Below are 14,230 nucleotides of genomic sequence, written 5' to 3' on the forward strand. Positions count from 1 at the left end.
TTTGCAAATAAAAAACAGACATTCGTTTTTTTTTTTTTGGTCTAGGAACTTATGAAATCAGATAAGGATAATGACATGTCACTGCACCTTAGAATTTATTTTCTGGATGTTAAAAGGTTAAAAGGACAGCAATCATCTTAATTAACCTTTTGATAGAGAAACGAAATGAAGAAAAATATGATAAGAAGTATTCAGAATTGCTGTAACTCTCAAATGAACCATTTACCTTTGAGGAAGAATTGCGTGCATGAAAGGGAACAGCTGTCTAAGTGTCTTTGGCAGAGCTAATGGCCAGGTAAAGGGGTGACTCAGTTCTAGTTGGAATATGTACAGAATATAGCTAGGCTATAGTACCCATAATACGAGTATAGTCAATAATGAATCTATAACAACAAAAATCCTACTAATGCTAATTAAATAATACTTATAATACTACTAATGTAAATAATGCAATAAATATTCTACATCAATGTTGATAATTGGAAAAAACATGACGAATTTTGCCTTCATATACCTGAGTTATGGCTGTACCATTATTCACACGAGACGTCACATGGAAGGATTTTTGCCAGGAGACAGCTGAATTCATGGTATTAGACCGTATTCTGGGTGAAAAGCGACACTACGCCTGGCGCATGCGTCTTTCCAATGACTTGAATATATTTAGCAGCACATAACCGACTGATCGCATGTAAATATCTTCATTTTTACCAATTCTAAAAGTAAATATCACTTATTTAGTGATTTCTTTTCATAAGAATAACTGCAACAAGTCGAGACTTTGAAAGGGCAAAGAAATTAACTAGCGCCTTCATGGCTATATTGAAAATCTAATTTATTAAACAAGAAAAAGAAAAGAAAAGAAAGGAAAAGAAAAGAAAAGAAAAGAAAAGAAAAGAAAGAAAAGAAAAAGTAAAATTATCTTATGAAAACTGCTTATGATAATATATCTTGATGTTGAGTTCAGTGCAACACAAAAACATATCCAATAATTGAAATAAATTTGGGTCGGGAAATATTGCAAGCATAAATAAGTAGCTCTGCACCACACCTGGCCAAGTTACCATTAAACAATTTTATAAAGTTCTATTGTTGTGTGAGGTGACGATGTTGATATTGACGACGATGTTGATGTTGATGTCAATGTTATTATTTAAAATGATGTTGATGTTGTCGCCGATGTTGTCACTGACGGCCATGTTGATTTTGTAGCTGATGTTGATGTTGACGCCGATGTTGATGTTGACGACGATGTTGAGGTTGTCGTCGATGTAGTTGTTGACGACAAAGTTGATGTTGACGCCGATGTTGATTATGACGACGATGTTGTTATTGACGACGATGCTGTTATTGACGACGATGTTGTTATTGACGACCATGTTGATGTTGTAGCCAGTGTTGATGTTCTCGCCGATGTTGATGTTGACGACGATGTTGACAGCGATGTAGTTGAGAGGAACAAGGAATCTCTTTCTTTTTTTTTATTATTTCTGCACTACATAATTGCTTCCCAGTAACTTTTGTTGTTGTTATTTTGTCAGCCGATGTACAGCCGATGTACAGCCGATGCCGTTCGCCATCACCATTCCTCTTGACCTACAGTACAGTATAGTGACATGAAAAATGTTCTTGATAAACCAACTTTTGTCGATGTTAAATGTCAGCCAGACTCCATCCCCTCATCTTCCACCATCATTACCAACACCTCCACCATCATCCCCAACACCTCCACCATCATCCTCAACACCTCCACGTCTCATCTCCATCATCTCCACCATCATTCCAACACCTCCACCATCATCCCCAACACCTCCACCATCATCCTCAACACCTTCACCTCTCATCTCCACCATCTCCATCATCATCCTCAACACCTCCACCATCATCCTCAACACCTCCACCTCCCCATCTCCATCATCTCCATCATCATCCTCAACACCTCCACCATCATCATTCCCAACACCTCCACCATCATCCCCAACACCTCCACCTCTCATCTCCATCATCCCCACCATCATCCCCAACACCTCCACCATCATTCCCAGTACCTCCACCATCATCCCCAACACCTCCACCATCATCCCCAACACCTCCACCATCATCCCTCAACACCTCCACCATCATCCTCAACACCTCCACCATCATCCCTCAACACCTCCACCTCTCATCCTCAACACCTCCACCATCATCCTCAACACCTCCACCATCATCCCTCAACACCTCCACCATCATCCCCAACACCTCCACCATCATCCTCAACACTCCATCATCCCTCAACACTCCATCATCATCCCCAACACCTCCACCATCATCAACACCTCCACCTCTCATCTCCATCACCTCCACCATCATCCTCGACACCTCCACCATCATCCTCGACACCTCCACCATCATCTCAACACCTCCACCATCATCCTCAACACCTCCACCATCATCCCCAACACCTCCACCATCATCCCCAACACCCCACCCATCATCCCCAACACCCACCATCATCCCCAACACCTTCACCATCATCCTCAACACCTCCACCATCATCCTCAACACCTCCACCATCATCCCTCGACAACTCCCACCATCATCCCCAACACCTCCACCATCATCCTCAACACCTCCACCATCATCCCAACACCTCCACCATCATCCCCAACACCTCCATCATCATCCCCAACACCTCCACCATCATCCTCAACACCTCCACCTCTCATCTCCATCACCTCCACCATCATCCTGACACCTCCACCATCATCCTCGACACCTCCACCATCATCCTCAACACTCCACCATCATCCTCAACACCCCATCATCCCCAACACCTCCACCATCATCCCCAACACCTCCACCATCATCCCCAACACCTTCACCATCATCCCCAACACCTCCACCATCATCCTCAACACTCCACCATCATCCTCAACACCTCCACCATCATCCCTCAACATCTCCACCATCATCCTCAACACCTCCCCATCATCCCCAACACCTCCACCATCATCCTCAACACCTCCACCATCATCCTCAACACTCCACCATCATCCTCAACACCTCCACCATCATCCTCAACACTTCCACCATCCTCAACACTCCACCATCATCCCCAACACCTCCACCATCATCCCCAACACCTCCATCATCATCCCCAACACCTCCACCATCATCCCCAACACCTCCACCATCATCCCAACACCTCCACCATCATCCCCAACACCTCCACCATCATCCTCAACACCTCCACCATCATCCCCAACACCTCCACCATCATCCTCAACACTCCACCATCATCCTCAACACCTCCACCATCATCCCCAACACTCACCATCATCCTCAACACCTCCACCATCATCCCCAACACCTCCACCATCATCCCCAACACCTCCATCATCATCCCCAACACCTCCACCATCATCCTCAACACTTCCACCTCTCATCTCCATCACCTCCACCATCATCCCCAACACTTCAACCATCATCCCCAACATCTCCACCATCATCTCCAACATCTCCACCATCATCCTCAACACCTCCCCACCACCCACAACAACTCCCTCACCACCCACAACAACTCCCTCACCACCCACACAATGGTTCTCGCTCACCTAGAACAGCAGAGGAGTCTGGTCAAGTTTAACTAAAGCTCTTATGTGATTTAATTAACTAGTATTACTACTGTTGTATATAGTGATGCTATGTGATCCGCCATACGAGTACGCTGAGTATGCCAATCATGTAAAGGCTACATTAATAGTAAAGGAAAACACTGTACATAAAAAAAATAATCTACTCAGTATTTTTCTATAACTTTTAGCAGCATCAGTGATATAAGACATCACTTTCTACTGTGTAAAACTCTGGTGAGGGTGATTGTCACTGATTGGGCAACATTACGGTAAAGTTAATTGTTTGGCCATTGATTTACGCCCACCTGTCATGCCTCTATTAACTGTATGGGTATTATATAGTACTCACCCGGGACGCGCTAGTTGGAATCTCCGTCCTCACTGGTGGCTCGCACTGTAAAAAAGAAAGAAAATAATAATCTATACTAATTTTCCGTGGTAAAGTAGAAATAAAATATAAGCAACAATGACGAATAACAGAAGAATTTGGTAAATGTTAAATTTCTATTCTTCACAGCCTGGTTTCTACTGACAGTCTATAGGTATGAACTGAGACTCAAGAGAGTCATAACTAGGAAGTGAAAGACTCACCTTTCTCGACAATGTCACGTATAGAATCTGGAACAATGTCCCACATCCTCCGATCTCCGGACCTCTCCATCTTACACATGTTCAACGCACATTTCTCTGGTGGACCAAGTAAAACTACTAACTTGAGGAACAGTCAAGATTAATATGAACAAAGAGAAGAGGAAACTGAGGTGCCTGAATATACAGTACAAGGGTGTTGTCAGGATGATGAGAATAGAGTGATCTAAACTGAAATCAATGAAAGAAACTGTGTTACTAGGGAGGAGAGATGTTAAGGAAGTTGAGTTATGCCTCAGAGGAGGGAGGGGTGAGGCAGGTAAGTTGGGGTGTGTTGGTGACAGGTGTGTAGCGTAAAGAGTGTAGAGATGGTAGTTTAACTCACACAATATTCATAGAAGGTCTAGCGGTGCTGTGTACGAATTAAACATAATCATTCAACTAACCTTTAGAAAGCAAGGGAATTTCTTGACAAATAGAGATATCTTTATTCGTTTTCCACATTATTCACAGTCTTAAGATAAAAAAAACACTTTCTAAATTTTGCTAGGTAAAGTTAGGTTATGTTAGGGTCAGGTCTGTATACTAGTCTTACATAAAAATAATAAATAATGGCAAATTGATAAGTAATCGCTGGTAATGAGTTAGTTGCTATATTTATTTGCATACACACACCAAGATTGCAAGTGATGCAAAAGAAATATACATTGTGACATGCAACGTACTCACCCGCTGGATCTACCCGGAGTTCCATGCATAATACCAGGTATGATTTCATAACCCTCGACTTTGGAGTACAGTCAACTTCCTGCATGGAGAAATTAGCATTAAATTACTCTGTGTATATCACTTGTCTTTCAAAGATCTCTCCTTTTAGGTTAATAGAGTTAGATTTGTGGTGTGACTTGTTGGTCATTGCCATTCTTGTTCTACTTATGACAGGAGATTTGAGGTAATGTGAGGTCAAAAGTGATGGTCAAGACTATCTCATAAAAAGGACAGATCATCTATAGAGAGGGCGATAATGCTGAGGTGAGCCAATTACTAAAACACTTGAGGGAGAAACTGGGGAGCGGCGTAATTACAAGGTCCAGGAGGTCACGACTAAAGATGCCTCGTTTATATTTAGATCTTCCCTTACTCTTATAGCTCATGATGGTCCATATTCCCCAGAGGTGCAACCATATATTAATAAATTCACTTAAATTTACTTAGACTTAAAAAGAAAAGAAATGGACATTCAAATTCTTCTTTCCTCTATCAGAACATTTGTGTTGACGGACTTACTGTTTCAAGAGGCGGCTCGAGGTCTGCAAAACACAAGAGGATTCAATTAAAAAGATGAAAATTACCACCAAAATGTCAATAATTAAATAATGTATTCCATGAAACAATCCAAATTGTATATCATTAATAGGACAAGGTAGAGGTTTCAGAACGACTTTGGTAGAATGAGTGGCTGAGTCTCACCTAGTTTGTTTGTCTGCACCGCCAGGGGTAGGAGCAAGAGGACTACCAAGCCGAGGATCTTCCCAATGGTCGGACGCTGCGCCATCTATGGATAAAAGGAATAAATCGTCTTACAGTATATAAGGGTTCAGGTTAATCAGGTATGCAGTGAGAACAAGTCAATATCCAAGATTTATTCACATTGTAAATAGAGAATCATATTCCTGTATTAACAGTCCTATTATATAGTTATAAAAAATAATGTAGTCTTATGTTAGAGCAAAGTGAAATTGCCTTCTTCAGTATCTGAGCTTTACAAATCACATTTTCAGTATTACGCTTATCGGAATTTGTGAATATTTTTTTTTATTCAAGTATTTTATTAAGTATATATTTCATTTACATAAATTTTCGCTTCATAAAAATAAATCAACAATGTAGTTCCTTTCTTTTTCTGCTAAAGGCTAAAAGTACAAGTTTATTTCGTGCTATCTTTAGTCACAGAAATAAGGTGACAGGAAACATACATCTCCAGGGCATTAGTCCAAACAACAGGTAACACGAGTTGCTTGTGAGAAGTCTTACGATACGAAAACTGGTTTATATTATGTAAGGAATTACTGAATCACTCTTTGAAATAATAATAAAAAATGGGTCGAAGTGTTTATTGAGAAAATTAATATATTGCCGTGTTTTCTTGTGTTAGAAACAGTCATTTGATATCATTAGTATTAATTTATATAAACACGAGTATATTTTGAGAACTACAAGGACATGATCAGTTTATTTTAATAGAGAGAGAAATCGAGATCAACCCCAACACACAGCATTAACACACACACACACACACACGCACGCACACATAAACACATGGACTGAAGTACTATGCCAGGTGTGGATGACGTGGATACCAAATGGATAAATTATACCAACACCACCACGGAAGCTCACCCACCACTTCTTCCCCGAGAAGTCCGTCAGGTCTCACCCAGCTCATTTGCCCTGGATCACACCTCGGATCAAAAGACTTATGCAACAGAGAGACAGGCTTTTATCTCAATGATCCACAACCACCAATAGGTCCTTCATAACCGAGTCATCCGCGAAATACACACTGCAAAAGTCTCACTACTGTAAATTTCAACACCTGAAGCAGACCAACATCAGTCAGTGGCATGAGTAAGCAAAGAACTCTGTGGACTAAACAATAAGACACCCCCTCCCCTTCCTCAGCCATCTCACTAATGTTGACGCAGCTGAGCAATCAAATAACCATTTCGCTACTGTATGCCGGGCCTCCCCCCGGCTTGACACAACCAATCTCCCCTGCTTACCTACCGGCCCCTTCCACTGAGTTAGTAGAAGAATTTGAGTAAACCATCTGGACAAACTGAAGTTAAACGCTCCACCACCCCATTGACTTACCAATAGAGAAACTCTTCAAAGTTCTCCCCAGGGCTTGCTAAACCCCTCTACTCCATCATCAATGCTTCCCTCGAATAAAAGCCAGATGTCCAGCTGACTGAAGACTTGTATGTCACCTGTGTCCAAGACAACCAGCCCACAATACCCGTCAGCTACAGCCCATTGCAATCACACCCTTGCCCGAAAACAATCTGTAGAACGTTTTGTGTTTGACTGGGCTAATGCTGATATTGCAGAAACCGTAGATACTCAACAATTTGGTAATATGAAAACTTCACTCCACCACTCCTGCTGTCTTGTCAGCTTTCTCGACTACATATATACCGCCATCTGGAGGAAACGAAGCGTCTGAAGCTGTCGCCTCCATCCAGCTTCACTAAGGCATTCGACCTAGTCGACCACAGTTTAATCATCAACAAAGCCTATCGACCTCAGCGGGTTTCGGAGCGTCTTATACCATGGCTTACAGACTTCCTCGGTAACCGACGCGCCAAGCTGCTTGCGCTACGAGAATTCTCCACCAGTCAGTCACTCACCTGTGGCATCCCCCAAGGCACTAAAATGGGACCACTATGGCTTCCTTATGCTTATCAATGATGCCGTATTTACGGCGGCTCCGCTGGAAAAAATGTCGACGACTCACTATTGGGATCAGTGTCAACATTTCTGCTCCGACTATACCGCCCTTCAGGATTTATTGAACAGTCTCTCCAAAACTGAGGCCACCACCAACACGTCCCATCGTATACCAAGTCCATAGTTGCATGCACAATAACTTCTCCTACGACGTTGTCCCACCCCTTCCATCACTGAAAGTCCCAACACACTCGGTTTGGCTAGTTACTAAGCTCCTCGGTGTCACCATAGACAACAAACTAAATTGTTCGACACACGTCAGTGAGGATTGTCAAATCCTCAGTTTACCGTCTCCACCTCCTCCGCCGACTCAAGTCCCCTCAGGTTCTACCCCCCTAGTTCCTCAGTGTTTACTCAACATTCATACTTCCTGAAACCCACCTATGCCTCCCTACCTGGTCTTATAAATACCCGCCACAAAAGTAAAACGCTTTCAGAAAAAATTTTAGGATTATTCTCTCTCCCTTCCTACTCCACACATATGAAGAAGAGCTCAACACACTGACCCTATCATCTCACTGACCATCACACCCGACCTCATCGCTGGGTGGTGAAGCTTCTGTCTTGACACATTACTACTACCACCGAGATCCCTCGCCCGAGAATTGCTGTTCGACACCACAACTGCATCCAGCCCATACGAGAACAGACTGATCATATAAGAACAGCCCAGTCACAACATTTTAAAATTATCAATAACTTGTAATCAGCAAGTGTATTCCATCGATGCTCATACTTTTGCACTGTCACTATGTTGAGCGGCATGTGGTTTGAGATTCTCTACCTCAGTTATTATATATATCATATTTAGCCATCATATGTTACTTGCATATTATTTGTCAATCAAGAGATCCATTCCCCAATTATGTAACTGTATATTTTCAGCCTTCCGGCTGCCATGCTCTTTTAATAATCCGTTAATTATTATTATTATTAGTAGTAGTAGTAGTAGTACTAGTAGTAGTAGTAGTAGTAGTAGTAGTAGTAGTAGTAGTAGTAGTATTACATGTGGGTTAAATTCAACTCAACTGTAAGTTAATCTTCCGTGTTTGAGATAAACGTGGCGACAGGGGCGTGGAGCAGTGACCAGCAAGGTGTCGATGCACACTGCGACTGAGGTGCGGCTCGTGGTGGGCCCCCATACTTTGCTGTCACTCGGAATCGAGTATGACGATCATCCAGCTATGATACAATGATATTAGTTATTATCAGATGGCTGATAATAAATTAATTTGTTAAACGCTAAATTTTGAGTGATACCTGTCAGGTAGGTTAATAAGTCATGCAGGTAAACAAGATGGCGGCGGTTAATGATGGTTAGTGGTAATTTTCAGTCACTCTCTAATTTCATTGCCTGCAAATTACAATTCCTAGATTGGCTGATCCACAGAGAAGGTAACACCTTTAAGCTCAGTATTTATAGGAAACCTACCAATATGTGTTCATATATAAATATTATTCTGCCCACCAAAAGAGAGTCAAAAAGTCAGTATTCTCATCAATATTTTTACGTGCTCTACGAATATGCAGTCCGGAATTCATTGATGAGGAAAATTAATAGACCTATAATTTTGATTTGAACTTAAATACCGAGGTCTTCTGTAGGCAAATGCCTTAACATTGCTAAGAAATCTTTTTATAGAACTGATCCTAAGCCTCCCCATGACAATAAGAATCTCTTAGTATTACCTTTTAAAAAAAAAATTATCTCAAATTCCTCTACAACTGAAAACCTGGAACTTAAATGTAACATTTAGTAACTCATGCACTGTAAAACAAATGCGGCTGCATTTACAAGGTTCCTTGCCAGGAATGTAATATGTTTTACTTAGGCCAGACGGGAAAAGATCTTATAACTAGACTTAAACAACATAAATATAGTGTTAGGACAGGCCAGGAATCCAAAGCTCTGTTCATTCATATGAGAGATCATAAGCACTGTATTGACTGGGATAATGTCTCCTCAATATTACCTCGTAACTCAATTGTCAGTAGGAACATTATGGAATCTAGTCGCATTAAACATACCGAGTCTGCCTACATGAATTTGAGTAATGGCATGTATAAACTGGACAATTCTGTGATTAAGAGGATTTGTAACCAGGAGAAAGGGTTGAGTCACCATACCTTATGACCTAATTATGGTGGATACCTGCTGTCCCTAGGGACCTGATCTCATTCTCCTATACTGTATATATTAGTCTTGTCAATATATATATATATATATATATATATATATATATATATATATATATATATATATATATATATATATATATATATCTTGATGAAATCACACAGGGAAAACAACGAGCACCTTAGCTTTCGTCTTTATTCAAGACATCTTCAGAGGCAACTAGTGCCTCTGAAGATGTCTTGAATAAAGCACATAGAATTTTATCAAATTTATCTTATCCGCGTTTTCATTGTGGATCTACATGATATAAATATATATATATATATATATATATATATATATATATATATATATATATATATATATATATATATATATATATATATATATATATATACTAGCGGAATCGCCGCCCTCGGGCGGCTCTTTCGCTAGGCCACGGTAGGACGCCACCCTCCGGGAGGCTCCACATTGTCTCACTGTAGTGCATTAAGGCGTCTGCTTTGATCCTAACTTTGTACTCGTCAGAAGATATGTTTTCCAGGGCATTTTTAAACGTGTTGCGCGTATGCAGCATTTCTTGGATAGATAGGACAATGTCATGTCTGACACCTTGAATGTTGCCACACCTGACAGGAGTCTGCTTTTCATGATCTCCCATGAAGTAGATTTGGAGGAACTTTGCCTGCTCATCTTCCAGTGGTAAGAGGGATCCTGCTTTGTGATAGACTTGACCCTGGACTTTGAATGTGGGCATGTATCCGTGCTCACGAACTACTCTGGTAGCTCCAAAGGATGTCATCTGGAAGCATGAATTGTACTTCAGTATATTTTCCAAGAAGTTTTTGACTCTGGTGTTGTTCCCAGTATGAGAGTCTTCAATGGTTGTGGTGGTTTTTCCAAATTTGGCAGTCGTACTTTCCCATGAGAGCAGCACAGTACAGCAGATTCTCCTTTGTACTTCTTTGCACCGCAGTATTCACATTTCTTATCCGTGTTGCCAATGACAACGGAGGGATATTTTTCATATTCTATATATAACATCATCCATCATCACTACATATATCACCATCCATCATCATCACTACATATAACACCATCCATCATCACTACAGATCGGTAAAATAGTTTCCGAGATTCTCGTGCGGACACACAGACAGACTTCTTTGTTTTATATAGATATAGATCATCACTACATATAACACCACCCATCAGCACCACATATAACACCACCCATCATCACTACATATAACATCATCCATCATCACAACATATAACACCATCCACCATCACTACATATAACACCATCCACCATCACTACATATAACACCACCCATCATCACTACATATAACATCATCCATCATCACAACATATAACACCATCCACCATCACTACATATAACACCATCCATAATCACTACATATAACACCATCCATCATCACTACATATAACACCACCCATCATCACTACATATAACACCACCCATCATCACTACATATAACATCATCCATCATCACAACATATAACACCATCCACCATCACTACATATAACACCATCCATAATCAATACATATAACACTATCCATCATCACTACATATAGCACCACCATCACTACCATCACTACTACATCATTACTACACCACGTGAGGCCCCTCATAACACCATCTGTGAGGGATTACTACACCACGTGAGGCCCCTCATAACACCATCTGTGAGGGAACTACTACACCACGTGAGGTCCCTCCTAACACCATCTGTTATGAACGAATTTTACCTTCATTTCTAGTGCAGATCAATAGTTTCTAAGATAATCCCCCCTCTCCACCTCAGAATCTAGAGATTTGCTATAAAAATCAAGGTAAAAAGAGTACAAAGCTCATCAAAAACCATCGTAAAAACAGTTTTGATACTAAAGAACCTAACCTAACCACGAAGGCTCCATAGTCGTTCGATGTTCTGGGTGTGTACCGCCACTTACGAATATACATAATAAAATGTATAATATATCACATATACTTAATTAGCTCCAGAAATACCATTGGGGAAAAGTGTCTTTGAATTGTTAAAATTACCGATTGCATCTATGAAATTCCCGTGATTCGCTTACTAGAAATATGTGAAATAATGCCAAAATATGCATAGAGAACCCTAGCTAGGACCTTATTTTCTAAGTAGGTAGGTAGTAGGCAGCTACCAAACAGGGAGGTACTACCGCTAGGGAAGATATTGGAAGCATACTATTGTCTAATGGTAGACCCTGCTGCCATATGGCATCACAAAAATTGTGACCAAGTCCCAGGTTGCTGATCTGACTTTGTGCCTCATTTACACACAATTGCAAGGTCTCAATTGTTTCTCTTACTACTGACAATACAACATACATATATCGTTTCTCACTTCTGATCTTTTTTTTGTTATTTTTGTATTTCTTTATTATTATTATTATTATTATTATTATTATTATTATTATTATTATTATTATTATTATTATTATTATTATTATTATTATTATTATTATTATTATTATTATTATTATTATTATTATTATTATTATTATTATTTTTATTATTACATTTTCGCCCCCAGGCCCCTATGTGGGTCGTTGACCTGTGCCCGGGTGGGCTAATCCCCGTTAAAAAAAAATGACAACAATAAAATCTGCTATAATGTTGGAAAATGTGATGTTTTTTTCCACGAACTATTCTCGTCTTTTGAGCTGAAAGAAAACTAAGGCATTGGTCGAAATAATTTACGACTTACATTTCAAAGATTCTTTCATGTTTTTTCTCAGGGACTCGATGGTAATTAGAATGTGCGTTCAATGGCATCATTCTCCATCAAAAAGTTACAAGTGGTGGGTCTTGAATGTACTTTTCAGCTTTAAGAACTTGAAATTAATGTCTTATACATCAGTGTTCAATAGAAGCATTCAGTGCATCTATGAATTCATTTTGTATTTGGTTCAAGCACACGAGTGACCTTTTGATAACTAGCCAATATTCAACTGAGTTTTAGGTTGGTTATAACACTATTCATTATACCAACCCAAAATGCATTGTATTTAAGTTAATATTAAATCTAACATTGTTATAAACTTAAAATATATAATGGTTTAATAGGAGATCTTATTAACATCATAGGAATACCTGGTGATCCTGAGTCAGGTACCTGGTGATCCTGAGCCAGGTATATACACTACTACCTGGTGACCCTGAGTCAGGTACCTGGTGATCCTGAGTCAGGTATATACACTACTACCTGGTGATCCTGAGCCAGGTATATACACTACTACCTGGTGATCCTGAGCCAGGTATATACACTACTACCTGGTGACCCTGAGTCAGGTACCTGGTGATCCTGAGCCAGGTATATACACTACTACCTGGTGACCCTGAGTCAGGTACCTGGTGATCCTGAGTCAGGTATATACATTACTACCTGGTGATCCTGAGCCAGGTATATACACTACTACCTGGTGGTCCTGAGTCAGGTACATACACTACAACCTGGTGATCCTGAGCCAGGTATATACACTACTACCTGGTGATCCTGAGCCAGTTACATACACTGCTACCTGGTGATCCTGAGCCAGGTATATACACTACTACCTGGTGATCCTGAGCCAGTTACATACACTGCTACCTGGTGATCCTGAGCCAGGTATATACACTACTACCTGGTGATCCTGAGTCAGGTATATACACAACTACCTGGTGATTCTTTGCTTCAAAAATAATGTTTGTGTTCATATCTGATTCAATAACAAACCAAAATAAATAACTTAATTGTGAATTTGAAGTAACCTAATTATTACTTACAAGTTATCATGCGCGAGTCATTAATATTCATCCGCATATTCATCCACGCAATAATCCACTAAGCTATTCATCCAGTCAATCACCCAGCAAAGTCACTTTTAAGGATTAAATGAAAAGACAAATGGCTTAATCAGTCAAGTTATACAATACGTTATTTATTAAACCTTCGTGTTAGTTACTACATCAAGTCTCCATCTCAGAGTGTATGGTGGACAGCGATACCCTCTAGTGTAGGTAAGAGTATAAGATGTTCCAAGTGTTGTTTATTACATTGTAAAAATAAAAAAAGAGAAGTGATAATTTGTTTTCAGTGATTCTGATGTGTGAAGACATTTTTTTTTTACATACAGAGGAAATTATGTGTAGCATAGGGTCAGTTTGGAGAAAAAATATAACAAAGTTTATATTGTGAGGGTAAAGAGTGAGAGGATAGTACTAGAGGCAGTAAACCAGCAGACATTGGCATAAACTTGAAAATTTATGTTTGACAAACAAGAACGATGTCTCTATGTTTGCTTAAAATTCTGACCACTGGAGAAGTTATTGTGGTAAATTTAG

The 14,230-nt window shown here is 40.1% G+C and overlaps 1 protein-coding gene across 1 annotated transcript; it reads right to left on the minus strand.

Annotated features, from left to right (window-relative positions):
- Positions 1–82: 82 nt before the first annotated feature.
- On the minus strand, positions 83–8,889 carry LOC121874847. The gene is made up of 7 exons (XM_042379132.1): positions 8,744–8,889; positions 5,676–5,760; positions 5,493–5,515; positions 4,935–5,013; positions 4,209–4,304; positions 3,967–4,011; positions 83–1,596 (listed from the first exon to the last, which is right to left on the minus strand). Exons 1-6 carry the CDS (start codon positions 8,855–8,857, stop codon positions 3,977–3,979), a joined length of 432 nt encoding a protein of 143 aa, XP_042235066.1. The 5' UTR covers positions 8,858–8,889; the 3' UTR covers positions 83–1,596; positions 3,967–3,976.
- Positions 8,890–14,230: the final 5,341 nt, after the last annotated feature.

The sequence above is a fragment of the Homarus americanus genome, unplaced genomic scaffold (genome assembly GCF_018991925.1).
Source record: "Homarus americanus isolate GMGI-L3 unplaced genomic scaffold, GMGI_Hamer_2.0 scaffold56009, whole genome shotgun sequence".
NCBI classification, from domain to species: Eukaryota; Metazoa; Arthropoda; class Malacostraca; order Decapoda; family Nephropidae; genus Homarus; species Homarus americanus.

Excerpts from the sequence above, each read along its gene's own strand:
- LOC121874847 (XM_042379132.1), bottom strand. The coding sequence starts at position 8,857 with ATGGGGGCCCACCACGAGCCGCACCTCAGTCGCAGTGTGCATCGACAC. Across the intron at positions 5,761-8,743 it reads CACGGAAGATTAACTTACAG|ATGGCGCAGCGTCCGACCAT; the intron begins TTGAGTTGAATT and ends TTTTATCCATAG. Across the intron at positions 5,516-5,675 it reads GGTGCAGACAAACAAACTAG|ACCTCGAGCCGCCTCTTGAA; the intron begins GTGAGACTCAGC and ends TGTGTTTTGCAG.